Below are 16,676 nucleotides of genomic sequence, written 5' to 3' on the forward strand. Positions count from 1 at the left end.
CTCCCGATCCACTCACCTACCCGACCTTCGCTGAGCTATGCTCCAAGCTCGGCTACTGGCAACACCGCGGGGAGCACTGGACAAAGGCCTGTCCTAATACAGCTGCCGCTCCAGCTGATACACAACGCATCAGCGACAGGGTCACAGCTCGAAGTACACGGGTCACCACACAGCCCAAGTGCTTTCATTTGTGAAACAGTGGAGGACACTGAGCACTGCTCAGCCTGAGCCTGCTAATCCCCTTGCCAGCCTATGAGGGGGCCTCTCCCACATCCACCATGCAGGAGGGACACAGGCACAGAGGGCTGGTGCCAGCCCAGGTCACAGGGTTCGTAACCAGGGGGGCTGGGCGGAGGGAAAAGAGGCCTCAAACTGGCCAGAGATGACTGGGGAGCTCGTGGCCACATCTCCTGCCCCCTCCCCAGGCCCCTCCCGCTGTCCTGATGGCCCTGTGGCTCCTGCAACAGGGAGAGGGCGGGAGCTGTGTGGTGGGTGGTCCCAGCCTCCCACGCTGTCACCCCAGTGTGCCCTCCCCTGGCCCCTGACCAGCCACTCGGAGCGGCCAGGCTGTCAGCAAGCCTCTTCACAAAGGCCAAGAGCCCCAGCTCTGGGCCTGCTGGGGGCCCAGTGGGAAAGCCCGGGGTGGGTAGGGGGCAATGAAAGGGTTTTAAGTGGACGGAGACTCTTCATGTAGTCGGGCATGAAGCTCTGAGAGAAAGTGCACTTCACAGCAGCCTCCTGGCAGAGGGAACCCGTCGGGCAGGGCCTGGCGCTCTACTAGCAAGTGCAGAGCTGGCACTGCAACAAAGACTAATGCCTAGACCCTCTGGTACCTCCCTTCGTGGGAGGTGCTAGACACAGCCCATCTCAAACAACACTGGCCTAATGGGCAGCAGAGTGGCTGTGCTGGCCCTGGCACTGCTGACCGTGGCCAAGTGCAAATGGGTCCCACATGCGGCTCTGCACCATTGAGGACACAGTCCAGCACAAAGAGTACCTACTGAGCCCTTCCTTCCTGGTAAAAGCCAAACTCTCATCGTGCCTACACACACCTACAGGACCCCCACCTCATCCATCTGTGCCCAGCTTGCCGCCAACTCCCCTGTGCTGTCCCTCCAGCCACGCTGGCCCTCTGAAATGGGTTGAGTACTCAGCTACCACAGGCCCTATGCACTCGCTGTGCCCTGTCTGCAATGCCCTCCCCGAGATGGCCATACACTCAAGCCCCACAGAGGCCTCCTGCTCTCCCTCTGCCCCCTCCTCACCCTCACTGGACTGTCCTCCTCAGCAGCTGCTCATCGTTCCCCACTGGAGTGGGGCCCCCGAAGCATGTGCCCTGTGTGCCGGCCAGGGCGCCAGCTGGCAGCACCGCAGGAGGTGTCCAGAGGGCGGGCCACAGGCGCCAGGACAACTCCAGAGGAAGCCGGTCAGCAAGGAGGGAGGGAAGCGAGCCGCGCCTTTATGCCAGGCCTCGGAAGGTTCCTGCACCTTAGTCACTGGTCTCACCTGTGATGTTCTGCTGTCTCGTTCTCTAATTTTGTCCTTTACAAGTTTTATTAGTGAGGTGATATTGTAAAATTCTGCTTCCTCCAACACCCCTAGAATAAAGAAAAACAACTATAATTCCCACCAGATCAAAGAATAAACGTCGTGCCTCTGCCCCTCAGTGGACCGGTGGCCCGTTCTCAGCCCAGCCCACTGGAAGCCCCCGGCCCCCATCCTGCCATCCTACAGACTCTGCAGACACCGCTGGCTCTCAGGGCCCCCAGGGTGCACACGGAGAAAGGGCACGTTTGTGGATGCACGTCTGGCCCGCGTCCTTCCAGGTGACCTGCTGGGTGCTGAGTTCACACCAGAACCCCGGGACGTTTCTCAGACAGACCCCCTCCAGAGCCTGCGGCCGTCTGTCCTGGGCTAGCGGCCGCCTCACATGGGCCCCTGCGTCACTCAGTCAGAAGACAGCTGGTTGAGAGGCTGCTCAGCTGCGGAACTCCTGCCAACTTAGGAACCCTTTCCTGCCGTTTGCAACGTCCCCAGTTTAGGGGCTCTGAACGGCCAGGTAACTCTGAAGAGCAGATCGGAGGGGCCCTGCCTCGGGGGCTCCTCATGGGTATTCCAGAAGGTCAGGCGCATGCCTCCTGCCACCATGCCTGGTCGTCCCGACCAGTTTGCACTCTGCACAGCGGGTCCCGGCGCTAGCGGCACCGGGGGCTCAGAGCCGTGGACTCTGTCTGACCCTCAAGCTGCAGCCTAATGAGGTCTCAGGGACTCAGCAGAGTGAGGGGTGGGGCAGCCACCGCCCAGGCAGACGTCTCTCTCTTCAAGGCCCCAAAGGGAGGTGCACCTGGCACGTCCCATCTCAGGATGATGCGGGGCGAAGTCCTATCAACCCTTCCCTTTGGATCCAGGGGTGGGGACTGTGGGGCTGTGAATAAGCCCCGGAAGCCTCAGGATAAGCACTTTGGCCTGAAGGGCCAGCCTTCTACCATCCAGACACTCCAGGCGCCCCTCGTGCTCTGAGAGGCAGATGGGAAACGGCACCCGTGGGGGCCTTTCTCCCGAAAAAAAGCACTGCATCTGAGGCTGACGGAAGACAGGTGAGTGAGGCCAGGCAGCAGGGGCTTGATCTGTGGCAAGTACCACATTTGCTTTCTAAGCAAATCATGCTGGGAACAGTTTGCCTAAAACTGTACAGCTGCACACACAGAACACACGTGTGTGCACGAAAAAGACGCTGCAAAAGAAGATGCAGAGGAGCAAGAGGGCCCGGAGAGAAGGAGGGAGCGGGCTCAGCTCAACAAGCAAAGGGGAGAGAGCCCTGGGCTCTCAGCACCGACCGGACCCTGAGCTGGGAGCCATAGTACGGCAGGCATCTGGAAACACAGGAAGAACTCAAGAGGGGCTTCTGCCAGGGCTGCCCCAGAAGGAGAGCAGACCCGGGGTGACTGACACCGGGGACCCCCAGGAGGCGGCGGGCCCCAAGCTGTGTGAATCAAGGCAACCAGAAAGCAGTGGGCCCCAGGGAGGAGCCCCACCCTCACAGCACCACCAACCGGACACCTGAAGGAGGGAGTGGGTTGCAGTCCCAACCAGCCCCCACCCAGCTCTGGATTGTCTCAGCTTCCTGGAGGAAGAACAGGGGAAGAGGCAGCACTGAGCAGCCCCGTTCCCTCTGAGATAAGCATCTGTGAGGGATGGAGCTGGAGAGCAAGGGAGGGCCCCCCCCCCCCCCCCCCCCCCCCATTATCTTTATCTTAGAGTATCTGTCCACAGGGGACAGACCCCCCCCCCCCCCGATCCCGGTCCCGCCTGCGACTCACCTTCCTCGGCAAGGTCTTTGTTAATGACCAGCTTTCCGTGTCTCAGGTAGTTCAGCACAGGCCCAAAATAGGTGGGGTCTCTGTCGATTAAATAGGCACCTGTTTCATCCTACAAAGAACAACACACCAAGGTGAATCCCAGACAAGAAAGCACAGTTCCCACAGCTGGCCCGCAGCCCAGCCACAGCTAAAGGGGGTTTTGGAGGCTTGTGGGCTGTAGGCGTCTAACACACAACTGGAAGGATCAGCATTTATGGCGCTTTAGGGAACCCCTAAGCCGTGCCGCCTGCTTCCAGCCACCTGCAGCCGTTGACCCTGATCTGTCACCACTGCAGGTGAAGCCAAGTTTAAGCTCTGCTGCGTCAAGGTGACCTCCCTATTTACTCTGAGGCAAAGAGATTGTGTACAAGGCCTCTTTCCTCATAGCTCCAATAATTCCTGAGAGCGAGTTCATCCTTTTCTCATTTCAGCAACCGTCCCACAAGAGTAACCTGACACACCTTCCCCCATGGGATGCTCTCAAAAGCGGGACTGATGCCAACAGGTCAGCATCTGAAGGACACCGTGACCCAGGCCGCCGCTGCTCATTTTAGGGCTCCTCGCTGGGCAGGACTGGGTAGTCAGAGGCTCATGGAACACAGCTTCATTTTCTGTTGCCAAGTGACACTAGAGCTCCCCTGAGACTGCTGACCACCGAGGAGGCCTCCCCCACAGCAGCGCCCCGCCGGGGTCCATCTACAGAAGGCGCTCCCTCCACACCTGGGCAGGCCCTGCTTCGCCCCCAGGGCCTTTCTGGGTGTTAGGGACCCTCACTGCCCACGGCACACAGCGTCAGGCATTTTGGCAGGGAGGTGGCGAGGCGGAACCCCCTGAACCTCTTGAACGTAGTGAGCCCACGGGCCCCAGAGCTCACTCCCACTGGAAGGAATCTCAACCGTGAAGCGGAGTGCTGTGTTAGGGCCCCCTTCTCACTCATAAGCATCAAATCTGGAATTTTGTGTAATAAACCTGGTGGTTTCAAGGGTTTCCTCCCGAGTCCACAAAGCTGTAAAAACCTGCTCTCCTCAGATCAAATCCGGATGTGGTGCCAGCGGGACCCAGAGCCTCGCTGATGGGTGGGCAGGCCCCGCTCAGCCCGGAGCACCTCTGCCCCTTCCTCTCTCCCACAGGCCCTGGGTGCTCAACCCAACCTCCTGCCTCGATAGGCCACTGCCTGGTCCCCCCATGGGCTTCCTGTCCCCCAGGGCAGCATCCAACCACACACAGACGCCCAACTTCATCTAAGGAAGCACTGGTCAGATATTGTCCCAAGGGATCCTGCCTCCCGGCCTGGCTCCTCAGCCCTTTCTCCAGACTCCCTAGACCCCTCCTCTTCTCCAAGCAAGGCCAGAAGACCCCTGGGACAGGCTTCAGGAAGAATGATGCTTCAGTAGCCTCCATACTGGTGAAAAACAGCCGCCATTTCCTACAAAGGGGCCGAGGTCTGGAAAGAAAAGGATGGAGCTGCCACAACACGGAATCCAGGGGCTCTTCCCTGCACCTTGCGGATGAAAAGAGCCCAAGTGTGACAAGCGCAGATTGCCAAGCTCAGGAATTATTCATCGGCTCACTGCTACCTCCACAGACAGTTGGCAGAAGGTCGAGAAGGAAAGATCAGACAGGGACTGGGCTCATCTCCGCCCTCAGGACACCCCAGGGAGCCTCCCTTGTCACACAGGGCTGAGGCCCCACGACGGGGCTCAAGGCCATGCCACCGACACACTGGGTATCTCGCTCAGCACTGGGAGTGGGCGGGAGAGGAAAAGGAAGTGACCCAGGCCCCCAAAGCCTGGAGGGATGGGGGATGGGGCAGAGAAGGAGGGAAAGGAGGTGAGCCCACAAAACTGTGGTGGTGGCACGCCCAGAGCCAAGTGAGAGGGCCACTGCCCAGATGCAAAGGGACCCCAGACCAAGCACTGGAGAGCACTGGAGAGCCAGCGATGGGGCTGGGCCTCCAGACACCAGGCTGACCCGTAGAAGGGCAGGGGTGAGAGGCCGCTGAACAGGGGTGGCTTTTTCACTAAAAGGCCACGTGGCCAATGTTCCGAAGGAACTCCTACCCAGGCCTAGCCCTCAGCTCGGTGCACACCAGGCCAGGCTTGTGGCCCCATCTTAGGGTGCCTGAGCTTAGGCCCTCTAACCCTGGGGGGCTGAGGACTCCCCAGGAGGGACTGGGGATCCAGCACCCAGGCTGGCAAATGAAGAGGTAGCAGCAAGGGGTGGGGGGACAGCACGCCCCCAGCAGCCTCCCCAACATGCTCCCACCCATACCCTGTGCTCAAAGGCAAGTGACCTCCGTGCTCAACTACCCAGCCATCAAAGTGGAGGGGCAGGCTTGTCGCTACGTGGGGACCCCTGCCTTCATAAAAGGAGCAGCCTCACGGATATGTCCAGAACAAGGCCAAAGAGTCCAAGGCGTCTGCTGCTAACTGGGCTGGAGCCCAGGCCCAAGGGTGGAAGAGCAAAGAGGACCCCACCTGCATCTCAGGGTCTGGAACCCAGGCTTTGTATCCGCCAACAGACGTTCCTGGTGGCCCACCTGGAGAACAAGAGAGGCACTGGTCCCTGGAGGTGCTGGGAGCACAGCTGGGAGAGAGCTGGCACCACAGCGAGGGGGGCACAGAGCCACAGTTGGCGGGAGCACAGGGGTCAAACCCCTGGGGTCCAGGCTCACGCTCAGCTACTCAAGGCACATTGCTCCTCTCTCCAGGCCTCAGCTTCCCCATCTGTCAAATGAGCCAAGAGGAGGCTGGGGGCCCTTCTGGCTCTAACGGTCTGTGTCTAGTCCAACGTCTCTTCAAGGTAACAGAGCTGGGCTCGTGACCTGTCCTGGGGGCTGGGACAAATTCCAAGGCAGAGGAAGCCACATGCTCTGGCCACAGAGATGGGGAAGCACAGAGCCAGGAGACTGAAGCACACACCTGGCCGGGCCCTCGGAGGCCTGCGCCTTCCACGCCTCCTCCCCGGGCAGGAAGCGAAGGCAGTGCCTCCAGTAACACCCTCCTCACCCCCCCCACCCACCCCCCTGCTGCATAGTCTGTGGCTTATCTTAAAAACCCGTGTGAAAACCTAGAGGAGGCCATCCTGGGCACTCAATCCACACAGAGGTTTAGAAAGCTGGGGCCGAGCACCCCAGAAAGAGAGGCCTGGGTGCTGGGCATCCAGACTTGCACCAGAGCACTGGCTGCCCACAGCTGGGCACTGCCCCCCCCCCCATCTCATGCCAGCTCCCTGGGTGTCCCAGGACCCGCTGCCTGAGCTGGCCTCCAGGGCACTGGGAAAGCTGGAATGGGCTTCAGTTGGGACTCTTGTCACCCCATGATTCTCCCACATGGTGTCACCAGCTGAGGGCAGGAAGCTCAGTCCAACAGCTGCCACGCTGGCCCCAGCAGCGTGGCCTTAGCACTCCTTCCCGGGAGGGAAGACCCACCCTCCTAGACCTGGAAATGCAGGGCCATGGGGTGACCATAAGATACTGAAGGTCAAGTGGCCATCCCCTAGCAGTGACAAGCCCGCCCCTCCAGCCCCGCCACTGCTAAGCAGACTTCAGGAGGCTTCATGGCAGCTTCCTCCATGGACCCCACGGGGCTCTCTGGCCCAGTTTCTTCCCGTGGATTGGTTTTGCTCTGATGGACTTCATTAAGAAACAAGGACGAGGACTTCCCTGGTGGTCCAGTGGTTAAGAATCCACCTGCCAATGAAGGGGACACAGGTTCAATCCCTGGTCCAGGAAGCATGCTGCAACTACTGAAGCCTGCATGCCTAGAGCCCATGCTCTGCAACAAGAGAAGCCACTGCAATGAGAAGCCTGCACACCACAACGAAGAGTAGCCCCCGCTCGCTGCAACTAGAGAAAGCCCACACACAGTAACGAAGACCCAGCGCAGCCAAAATTAAAAAAAAAAAAAGGAAAGAAAAAGAAACAAACAAGGCTGAGACTCTAGGGTTAGGAGAGACTGGGCAGCAGCATGTTGGGGCGGCACTCTCATCCTACAAGGAGTGCTGGGGGCCCCCAAATTCCACTGGGCTTTATCTTGGACAACAGCCCAGAGGACCGCAGACTGACTCTCGTTTAGAGGCACCCAGGCAGGAGCTCTGGAGGAACACCATCTTCTAGAACCTAAGCCTGAGCAGCACTGGAGAGTGTACGCGTGCCGGCAAGGGCTGCCTGCACACTCGACTGTGACCAGGCCGCAACTGACACGGGCACCAGGGCCCTCGGCATCTCATGTTGCTTGTGTTTGTAAGTGGCCCTGGGGCCTCCATCCTAAGGCAGAAATAAAGAAAACTACAGAAAAAGAGAAAATACCAAAACATCCCAAATTCAGAAGTCTCAGGCTCACTTATGCAAAAGCAAAGAGAGAATGGTCTCTGTGACACCCACACCAGCAGCGGAAGGGGACGCCCGAGACTCGGCCACTGGCAGCTGTGGTAACAGCACCCCATCCATCACCTGCTCACGGGAGAAGAACCTTGTGATGTGCACTTGGCATGGTCACACTTACAAAAGGCAGCAAGACATGAGGATCTCTCTCCTCCCTCCCTCTGTCCTCTCCTCAATTTATATAACAAGCGTGTGCTACATTTATATAGTGGCAAGGCTTGAGGTTTTGGGGTTTTTTTGTAAAAGAGCCAGAATTAAGATTGCTTGCTTGACAAATCATTTTCCTCTACTGACTATCCCCACTTCTCACTGAATCTGCATTTGACCTACTTGTGCTGGCTTTTAAAATATATATCTACCTTAAAGGCATAAAAGAGAGAAATGCTGGACTTGGCTCTTGAATATTTAATGGAGGTCATGCCCGTCAGGTTACACACTGTTTGCTGGGGGCTCACTGACGCCCAAGTTGGCCGAATCCCACTCCAAGGGGGCCCAGCCTCCGAGGCCAAGCTGCTGGGCTCCAGGGAACTGTGAATCCTGCATCCCTGAGCCTGTGCCGCAGAGGGAACGCCCTGGCCACAGCCAGGAGCACCTTGCCCGCAGTCACTTCTCTGAGAGGAGGCAGCAGGCAAGACATGCCACGTCACACGCTCTCTGAGGAGACCCCTGACCTGCAGTCCCAACATGGACAGAGGCAGAGAAGACGATCCTAATTGGAAACCCACACAGCCCCACCCCATCCACTCCCTTCCGAGCAGCCCAGCAGCCTCAGCCCTCAGCGCTGGTTAGGAGGCAATGCTCTGACAGGGCTGCTGAGGTTCTCCTGCTCGCCTGTGCCTGGCCCTCACGTTCAAGACAGATTTGAGTGCACTGTGCGGCGAAACATTGTGTGTCCAGGGCAGGCCGCCCACCCTCTTGATAGAACCAGGCACATGGCCTTGAAAATGGCCATAAGGAACAAGGGTCAAGGAAGTCAGGCTCTCAGGCAAAGCTGTAGACGGAAATGCATTCTGTGGCCACGTCTCACTCCAGCTCCGTACATTCTCTGGAGAGGCCTGCACCTGGCTCCTTTCTATCACCTTCCCAACTTCCACAAACACATGAGGAAATGGAACACGAGAAACACACGGCCACTGGAGACTAGAAATGCAAAGAGTTGAGTGTCCCAAGCTAAACTCAAGATGTATTCTGTCAAATTTCCCTATTTGAAATCTGAACGCAAAAGCACAGAATTTTCTGTACACAAACATTTGCAATCAACATAATTAGAATTTTCACTCTGAAATTATCCATTTAAGTGATTCTGTTTCACTTTAAAACCTTCACCTCTGCTCTCTTTTCTTTTGTTTTCTACAGTTTGTCAAATCCTTGACCTAGAAGAGACCTTAGACGTCACGAATTACAAATGAGGAAACAGGCCCAGAGACCTGTCCAAGCAGCGGATGTGCAGAACTGTGCTGACGTGTGTGGGAGTGCTGGCTGCTTTTGACTTAGCTTTCCCCATATAAGACCCTACAACGCCCTGTGTACACCTGGAGATCGGAAACCCTCCGGCACACACAGGGAATAAAGGAAAAGCAAGGGCTCTGGGTCATTCCCACCCTCAGATCTCAACCAGCACCCAGCTCTCAGGGCCCTGACCCCCGGGTGCCTCCCAGTCCTAGAATGTGGCTTAGAAACAGAATTTAGGGTGACTTAGAGGACTCAAACGAGGCTCACTAAGAAACAAATGCAAGAGGACGTGTGAAAGGACCCCAGCACATGAGGCTCCTGGTCGTGCTTCAAATTCACCTAAGGTTGCGGGGGGGGGTCCCACCAAGCTCCACGAACAGGCAGAGATGGCTCACAGGGACCGTTCAGCTCAGCTGGACCGGGGTCCACTTGGAGCAGATGCCACATCAACTGTGCAGACAGAAACAGGCATCGGGCCACCCCAGGGTGTGGGGCAGTCGTGAGCAGGATGTCATGGGTGGACCTGCCAGCCGGAGAGCCACCCGTCCAGGTCTCAGTGCTATGAACATCTCTGAGAGAGAGAGAGAGAGAGAGAGAGAGACTAAGAAGTCAACTTGACATGGAAACAGGCAGAAACCACGACCGCCTGGGAGAGAAGCAGCAGTAGGAAGAGCCCAGGGTCCCTGGCCGCAAACTTCCCCACAGTGGTTCTGCCAGCCTGGAGGCGAGGCCCCCTCCAGACCCAGAGTCTCCAGTCCCCTGGACGCCAGTCACTCAGCTCAGGCAGGCAGGACATTCTGCAGCCAGGACGCCCTGCCAGGGGTTCACACCATGCCCGCTGCTCCCAGGGGTGCCCAAGCCCTCCCCAGCAGCTGCCCCACAGCCACCGCCCTGCTGGCTCCAAGGCAGCCTCTGTTCTCTTCCTACGCTCGGCCCTGCTGGCAGATCCAGTGCAGAGTTCCCCCTTCCTTCTCGCTGGGGCTGAAGAGCAGGCCCACGGCTCCTCTGCACCCTCGCCCACCTCCCCTCCTCACCGAGGACTGCCTGGCGCCCAGCACTGCCTGCCTCTCCATTACCTGTTTCAAAAGACCTACGTTGGCCTCTGTAGTGGCAGTGATGGGCTGGCCCAGCTCATCACCTCCAGAACCAGCCCCAACAGAGCCTGACTTGTAACACCAGGCCAGGATCCTGGAAGTCCAACTACTGAGGAAACTAAAACCCACAGAACATAATACGGATGACGAGGAAAGATGAACGGTACACAGCCCTGCTCAGACGCCTCCCTGATGCCAAGAGCCCATCCCAGACACACATGGAGGATGGTACTGAACTCTGGAGCTGTGTTCTCCAGGCTCGAGGGCATCAGGTTTCTAGTACGATAACTCGATGGCTGCCCAGGAAGCTGTGCCCCTCCCCCTTGGCACAGGCTCCAGTGCCCAGAGTTGGGAACCGGCCCTCCAGGGCCTGTCCTAAGAAGTGTCCACCTGGGAAGCAGGGGACACTGAAGGGCCCAGCTTCCACACCCCACCCTCTGAGGCCGGCCCAGCAACCAGAGCTACCTGCCAGCAGCATGAGGTTTGCGGCAAGTGAGGGAGCGTGTAGTAAGTGACAAACAGGAACAAAAACAAATTCTGAGGGGGACAAAAAAGCATCCTTGGTACATTCTTTCTAAAAACAAATTACAAAAGTAAAATAAAGACTACTAAGAGCCATCTCTAATTCCTGCAACGACCCAGCACCAGGCACTGTATGGGGGAGGGCTCATATTCCTCAGCTTCCTTAATTCTCACAACTCCTCCTCTGTGACTCTGCTCAGAGGTACATTAACTAACCCCAAATCGCAGGGCAGGTTAACTTGTGCGTGGAGTCAAAGTCAGGCCTGAGTCCAAAGTCTAACTCGGCCACCATGAAAAATGCCCCGTACCCCCAACACCCACATCCCACCAACTCCAGACTGGAATGTGCTGGGTGCTCAGCAGTCTGGGGAGAGCACCAGTGCTCGAGGTGGCCTGCTGGCACCCTGGCCACACAGACCCCTCCCTGGGTGCCACACAGAGTCAGCTTCTCTAAAGGACTTTAAAGATTCCTGGCCTGGGCTTCCCTGGTGGAGCAGTGGTTGAGAGTCTGCCTGCCGATGCAGGGAACACGGGTTCATGCCCTGGTCTGGGAAGATCCCACATGCTGCGGAGCGGCTGGGCCCATGAGCCATGGCCGCTGAGCCTGCGCTCCGCAATGGGAGAGGCCACAACAGTGAGAGGCCCGCGTAACACACACACACACACACACAAAAAGATTCCTGGCCCAATGAAAGCTGTCCTTGAGCATCCCTGGAAAGCAGCCATGTGCACCCACTCCAGGGGAATGCAGCCACAGACAAGCCATAAGGAGCTGGCATCTCTGGGTTCCCATAAAACTCTATTTGCAAAACCAGGCAGGTGGACCGCAGCTTTCTGACTGCTGCTCGAAACCATGACCAGTCACTGTCCTGCTGGCCAAGAGCAAGTGAAGGCTGCCCATGTGGTCGGGGGAAAGAGGAACTGCTCTTCAGTTGACGACCACTTCCTCCCAGCTACCCTCAGACGGCTGACGGGGACAGCTGATGGCTGTGTCCGATGCCCTGAACAGCTCTCCTCACTAAAGGCAAGCCCTTCCTCAGGGCTTCCCTGCTCAGGTCCAAGGGGCCCTGTGGAGAGGTGACCATGGCATCCACGGTGAGTGAACCCCCACTGCACTGGGCCACCACCTGCCCAGGGCCTGAGCCAGGCGTGGGGTCAGGGCTGAGAATATGCTTGGAGCCAATCCTCAAGTAAAGCGTGAGACAAAATGCACAGTGGCTCGGGACCCCAACTCTTGGCCTCAGACCGGAGACCCAGCCCTCTCACTGGAGCTCACGATGCTCTCAGCCTTTCACCTCTGACTTAGTCACACGGAACAAAATCTGCCGTTTCACTCTAAGTAATCCCCACTTCTCCTGCCAAGCGGCTTAAAAGATAGTCCTTCCACCCACACCCCCATCACTTAGCCCTGTCTGTAAAACTCCTTTCACTATCTTTCTAATCCTGAAACTCTAGCCAACACCAAGTACGCTGGGGGTAGGCACAGGCAAAGAACTGCAGAGGACATGGCATGTCATCAGAAACACCTCGACAGCCCCACCCCTCCAAGACCCATCTGATGCCACCACATCTGCAACCCCAAAGCCAGGACAACAGCCCTGTTGAAGGGCAAAAGCTCATGTGAAACACACAGTTTTCTCCAGGCCTGGCTCAGCTGCAGAGACCGAACCCCCACCCCCACCCCAAATCCTACTTAATCTGAGTGGTTTCCAACCACCAAGTAGTATTTCCTGTTTCCCTTTTATTCCTAAAGCATCTCCACACTGAAACAGGGACTGATTCAGCTCTGAACAAACTCTAACCTGTTTTCAACAATGCCACTGGGCCAGGTACCATGGAATACAAAGATATATAACCCAAATGAATCACATGTCGAATATTTACAAAGCACTTCTGGGAAGGACTGTTACACCTGGCCTGCCCCTGATGGAACAGGGGAGAGAAAAATGACCCAGGATAGCAGGTGAACAGATGCCGAAATGAATAACACAGACACAGCCCTACTGGGGAAGCACCAGAAGGAAGTGAGAATTCACACTTGGGCTATCTATAGAGAGAACTTCGTGGCAGCAAGGGCCCCGAGTCAGAACTGGAGACAAGAGGGTAAGGGTTTAGCAGCTTGGGGCACCGTGGGCACTGGGTCCCAGTTACAGCCCAGCTCCCCACCATCCCTAACAACCTTTCTGTCAGCTATTTAACAAAGCAATCCTCCAGAAAAATGTCCTCACACCACCCCTCCCACAGAGCTTCATGACTGAGCTCCCCGCCAGACCTTGTGCGTTTAACAGCAAGCTCCAGGTACTCTCCCAGTGAACTCCAAACCCATCAGGCTCCTGAAAGATTCCAGATCTTCCACTTCTTGGAACTCCTCCCCCTGATCTCCCCACCCAACCGCGACCCAAGCACAACTCTGCAAGCCCAGGTGCTCAATAAACAGGAGACAAATGCCCAGCAGGAAATCTTCCACCAGGTGTATCCAGCCCTGTGAATATCTGCAAGGTATCCTTTCATCAATCTCAACTATGAGGTCAGGGCTTGGAGATTTTTACATGTGAATCAACATCCTGTTTCTCCTCCATCACATAATTGCTAGCATCCCACTCTTCCAAACACCCCTTTCCCTCCACCCTCATCCTCAGATTCCTCACTCAAGGTTTAACTATCTAGGAGTGAATCTCTGGGATATTCTTTCATCAGAACCAAAGGGGGAAAAAACTGAGAAGAATGAGTACTTTATACATTTTCTCATTTGAGGTAAAACACTCTATGACCATGACTAATGGGAATTAGCATTACTCTTTCTGGCAAATTCACATCTGTGGCTAAAACTAACCCATATTTACTATCAACTACTTTATGAGACAGAAACTGTATCTGCTGCATTACCTTTATGTTCTAAATTTCAATTTTACAATTGGGAAATCAAATGTGGTTAAGTGGATGATGGTGAAAAAAAGCAACTTCAACATAGACATACTCTGATAAATTACCCTCCCCAAAGGACTACTATACAGTAAAGCATAATTTTTTTAAGTAGTCTTGAAACAGTAAAGACTTAACTGGGCAAACTATAGTTAATCAGCTCTGAATAATTGTCTCAGTGCTGAACAGGCAGCCATTGCCTCAAAACAACCCAATGGACAAGAGCAATGTAAAATCGTACTCAATATACAAAAGAGAAACCCTCAAGTAGAAATGCAAGTGAATGACCACTAAGGCTCACTGTTTAAACAGAAAAACAAAACAGTAAAACATACACCCACGCTATAAAAGGAAAATCATAGCTAACAAAAGCTTATTTCTATCCTGGAGGTGACTGTCATTTTCTGGGAGGTCAACTCTAAGAGTGGAGAGCTTGGTCAAATGAGCAATGGAAACAGCTGGGGGGGTGGGGGGTACCAGAGCGCTGGCATCTCAAACCCTGATTTCTACCCATGACTGGTGGTTTTGTGGTAACTCGAGTTCTCGTTTCCCAATCATAAGGTCATGCCACACAGAGGATGGTCTGTGTCAGGCTTCTGGATCTTGAAGAGGGATCTGAATCTTTCTGGGAAGCCTATGCCTGGCAAATGCTGGGCTGGCAAGGCACAAAGCCAAGTGCAGTTATGTAGGCTCGATTGAAAGACACAGGAAAGTTAGAATAAGGTTTGTGAATTGCCTAGGATAAATACAGGTAACAACTATTCTTCCAACAGAGCCTTTTCTGAGTTTCAATGCTGTTCAGCTCCAGAGATATTCTTCAGCCACACAAGTCTTGTAAAGGTAATAAAATAGTTTCTAGTACCATCTGCACAACAATATGAGCATTTAATCTGATGAAAGGCAATCAGCAAACCAAGCTAGAAATTCCTATCCTTTTGAGAGGGCAACAGGAAAACTAAGTTAATTAGAAAGCAGATTGAAAAAGATTTCCTATTTTGCCCTTCCTTAACACCCCTAAGCCACCCCTTGATGTGAGCAACATTCCGTTTGAAAAATCACTCTATGGACGGCACTTTCTGAGAGTGCTGAGTGGGTGCGCGTTGCGGCTGAAAACGATGGAGCACCAACTCTCTAAATGCAAGTCACTGGGAAAGGCAGGCCACCCGTGTCAACCCCCCACACCAACGTTAAGTCAAACGTCAGGAATGTGAGAAGATGAGAAGAATACCAGGGTTCTCGGATTCCAGAGCCTCTAAGTACACTGGGACGGAGAAGAGGTGTTCTCACACCAGGGGCAAAACAATCTAAGGAGGAAAAGAAAGTAGACCCACAGCAGAGTCTGGGGTCTGCAAAACCTCCTCCACCGAAGAGCAAAGAGGGCGAGACAGAGAGACACCCCGAGGTGGACTGGCTGGGGATCTTCGAGGGTGGTGGGCGCCAGGGCGCCATCCTCTCCTTCCCCGGTCCAGGACAGGGAGTCGGGGGGCTCGGGTCGAGCTGGTAACGAGGGGAGCGCGGGGCTCGGAGCTGGGGCGGGTCTCCTCAGTGTGGGGCAGGGGGCGTGCGGCGGGCCGCAGACCAGGGCGGTCCGAACCCTCCTGGCTGGCCCGCGCGGCCCTCACCTTGTCCGAGTCCAGGTCGGGGTCGGCCTGGCACAAACGGTACAGGAAGGATTTCGGATCCCGGCACAGCGTCTGCCGAGTGGTGAGGAAGTAGGTGCCGCCGACGTTGAGCCGGACCCACTTGGACACGCTGCCGGGGCGCTGGGCTAAGGCACCGAGCCCCGCGCTACAGCGGCGGCACAGGCTGCCCCCTAACCCCGCCCCGAGGCCGCCCGGGGCCGGCGGCAGCAGCTCGCAATGACTCTCCGCCATCATCCCAGCAAGCCCCGCCACAGCTCCTCTCTACCGGAAGCGTCCGGCCTTTAATACAGTCCTCCGAGCTCCGTCCCTCCCACAGGTCCGCCCTCGTAAAGCGCCCACCCCGCCGTCACGCTGGAGGCGGAAGTTCAGGTCCGGAAAAACGGCCGGCCGAGCCACCTTCCGGCCGAAGCCCGGCGCGGCGTGGTCCCATGACGCCGGTGCGAGCGGGCCGCGGCGGAGCCGGGCGTTGGCCTCTAGAAGGGTTCGCTGGCCTCCGCCGGACGCCCGGTTCCCGGACCCGAATCCAGGTCACCCGACCCGCGCCCCAGCCAAAGGAAGAGCTACGTCAGCGAGCGTCTACACTCTACATGCTTTTTTATTACAAGACTACCGAGCATACGTGGAAAATTCATCATCCGGTAACTACATCTAAAGCACAAATATTTGAAAAAAAGAATAAACAGATTCATTAAATTATGATATGATTAAATCGACCAAATAGAAAATTTATATAATAAAGCCAGAAAAAAAGTTGTAAAATATAGTTTACAATAATTATTCACATTCAAGGCTGTACATCAATACATACAACAACGTGGCCCCGAACATGAATTCAATCCAAATAATTCATATATTAGATTTTAAATAACACAGACTGAACTAGAGGCCAACAATAGCCAGCAAATAACCTTATATAAGAATAAAAATACAAAAGTGTATATCCTAATATCATTGCATTATTTGTCTTCATAATTTTTTTTTTTAATTTTTGCTTTGCCTGTACATCACAGTTACAGCTACAGACCAGGTAGAGAATATTATACATGTTCTAACTGACTGCCACCAACCTGAAAGACAGCTAACATACTACTGATTCATCCTATTTTGTGTTGTTAAAGAACAGCTACAGCAGCTCTAAATATTGCAAAAATTTGATTGCAATGTCCAAACTTATCATGACAGAGGTTTTTCATCAGCAAAACGACCCTTATTCATAGTCACTCAGCCAGATGGGTTAGACTAGGGTGGATTACACAGCTACAAAACATTCTGCCTTTTGTAAAAAGTTCTCTGTACATAA

General features: G+C 55.2%; 1 protein-coding gene across 1 annotated transcript in view; it reads right to left on the reverse strand.

Moving 5' to 3' along the window:
* The window catches only part of KCTD5 (potassium channel tetramerization domain containing 5), a 26,568-nt gene extending 10,961 nt beyond the window's left edge, over positions 1-15,607 (reverse strand). Inside the window, exons 1-3 of the mRNA XM_007453521.1 lie at positions 15,356-15,607; positions 3,321-3,429; positions 1,507-1,598 (exon numbers count right to left, since the gene is read on the reverse strand). Of these exons, the coding sequence (XP_007453583.1) occupies positions 1,507-1,598; positions 3,321-3,429; positions 15,356-15,607 (453 nt within the window). The remainder of the gene's footprint in view (positions 1-1,506; positions 1,599-3,320; positions 3,430-15,355) is intronic.
* Positions 15,608-16,676: the final 1,069 nt, after the last annotated feature.

The sequence above is a fragment of the Lipotes vexillifer genome, unplaced genomic scaffold (assembly GCF_000442215.2).
Source record: "Lipotes vexillifer unplaced genomic scaffold, Lipotes_vexillifer_v1.1 scaffold914, whole genome shotgun sequence".
NCBI classification, from domain to species: domain Eukaryota; kingdom Metazoa; phylum Chordata; class Mammalia; order Artiodactyla; family Lipotidae; genus Lipotes; species Lipotes vexillifer.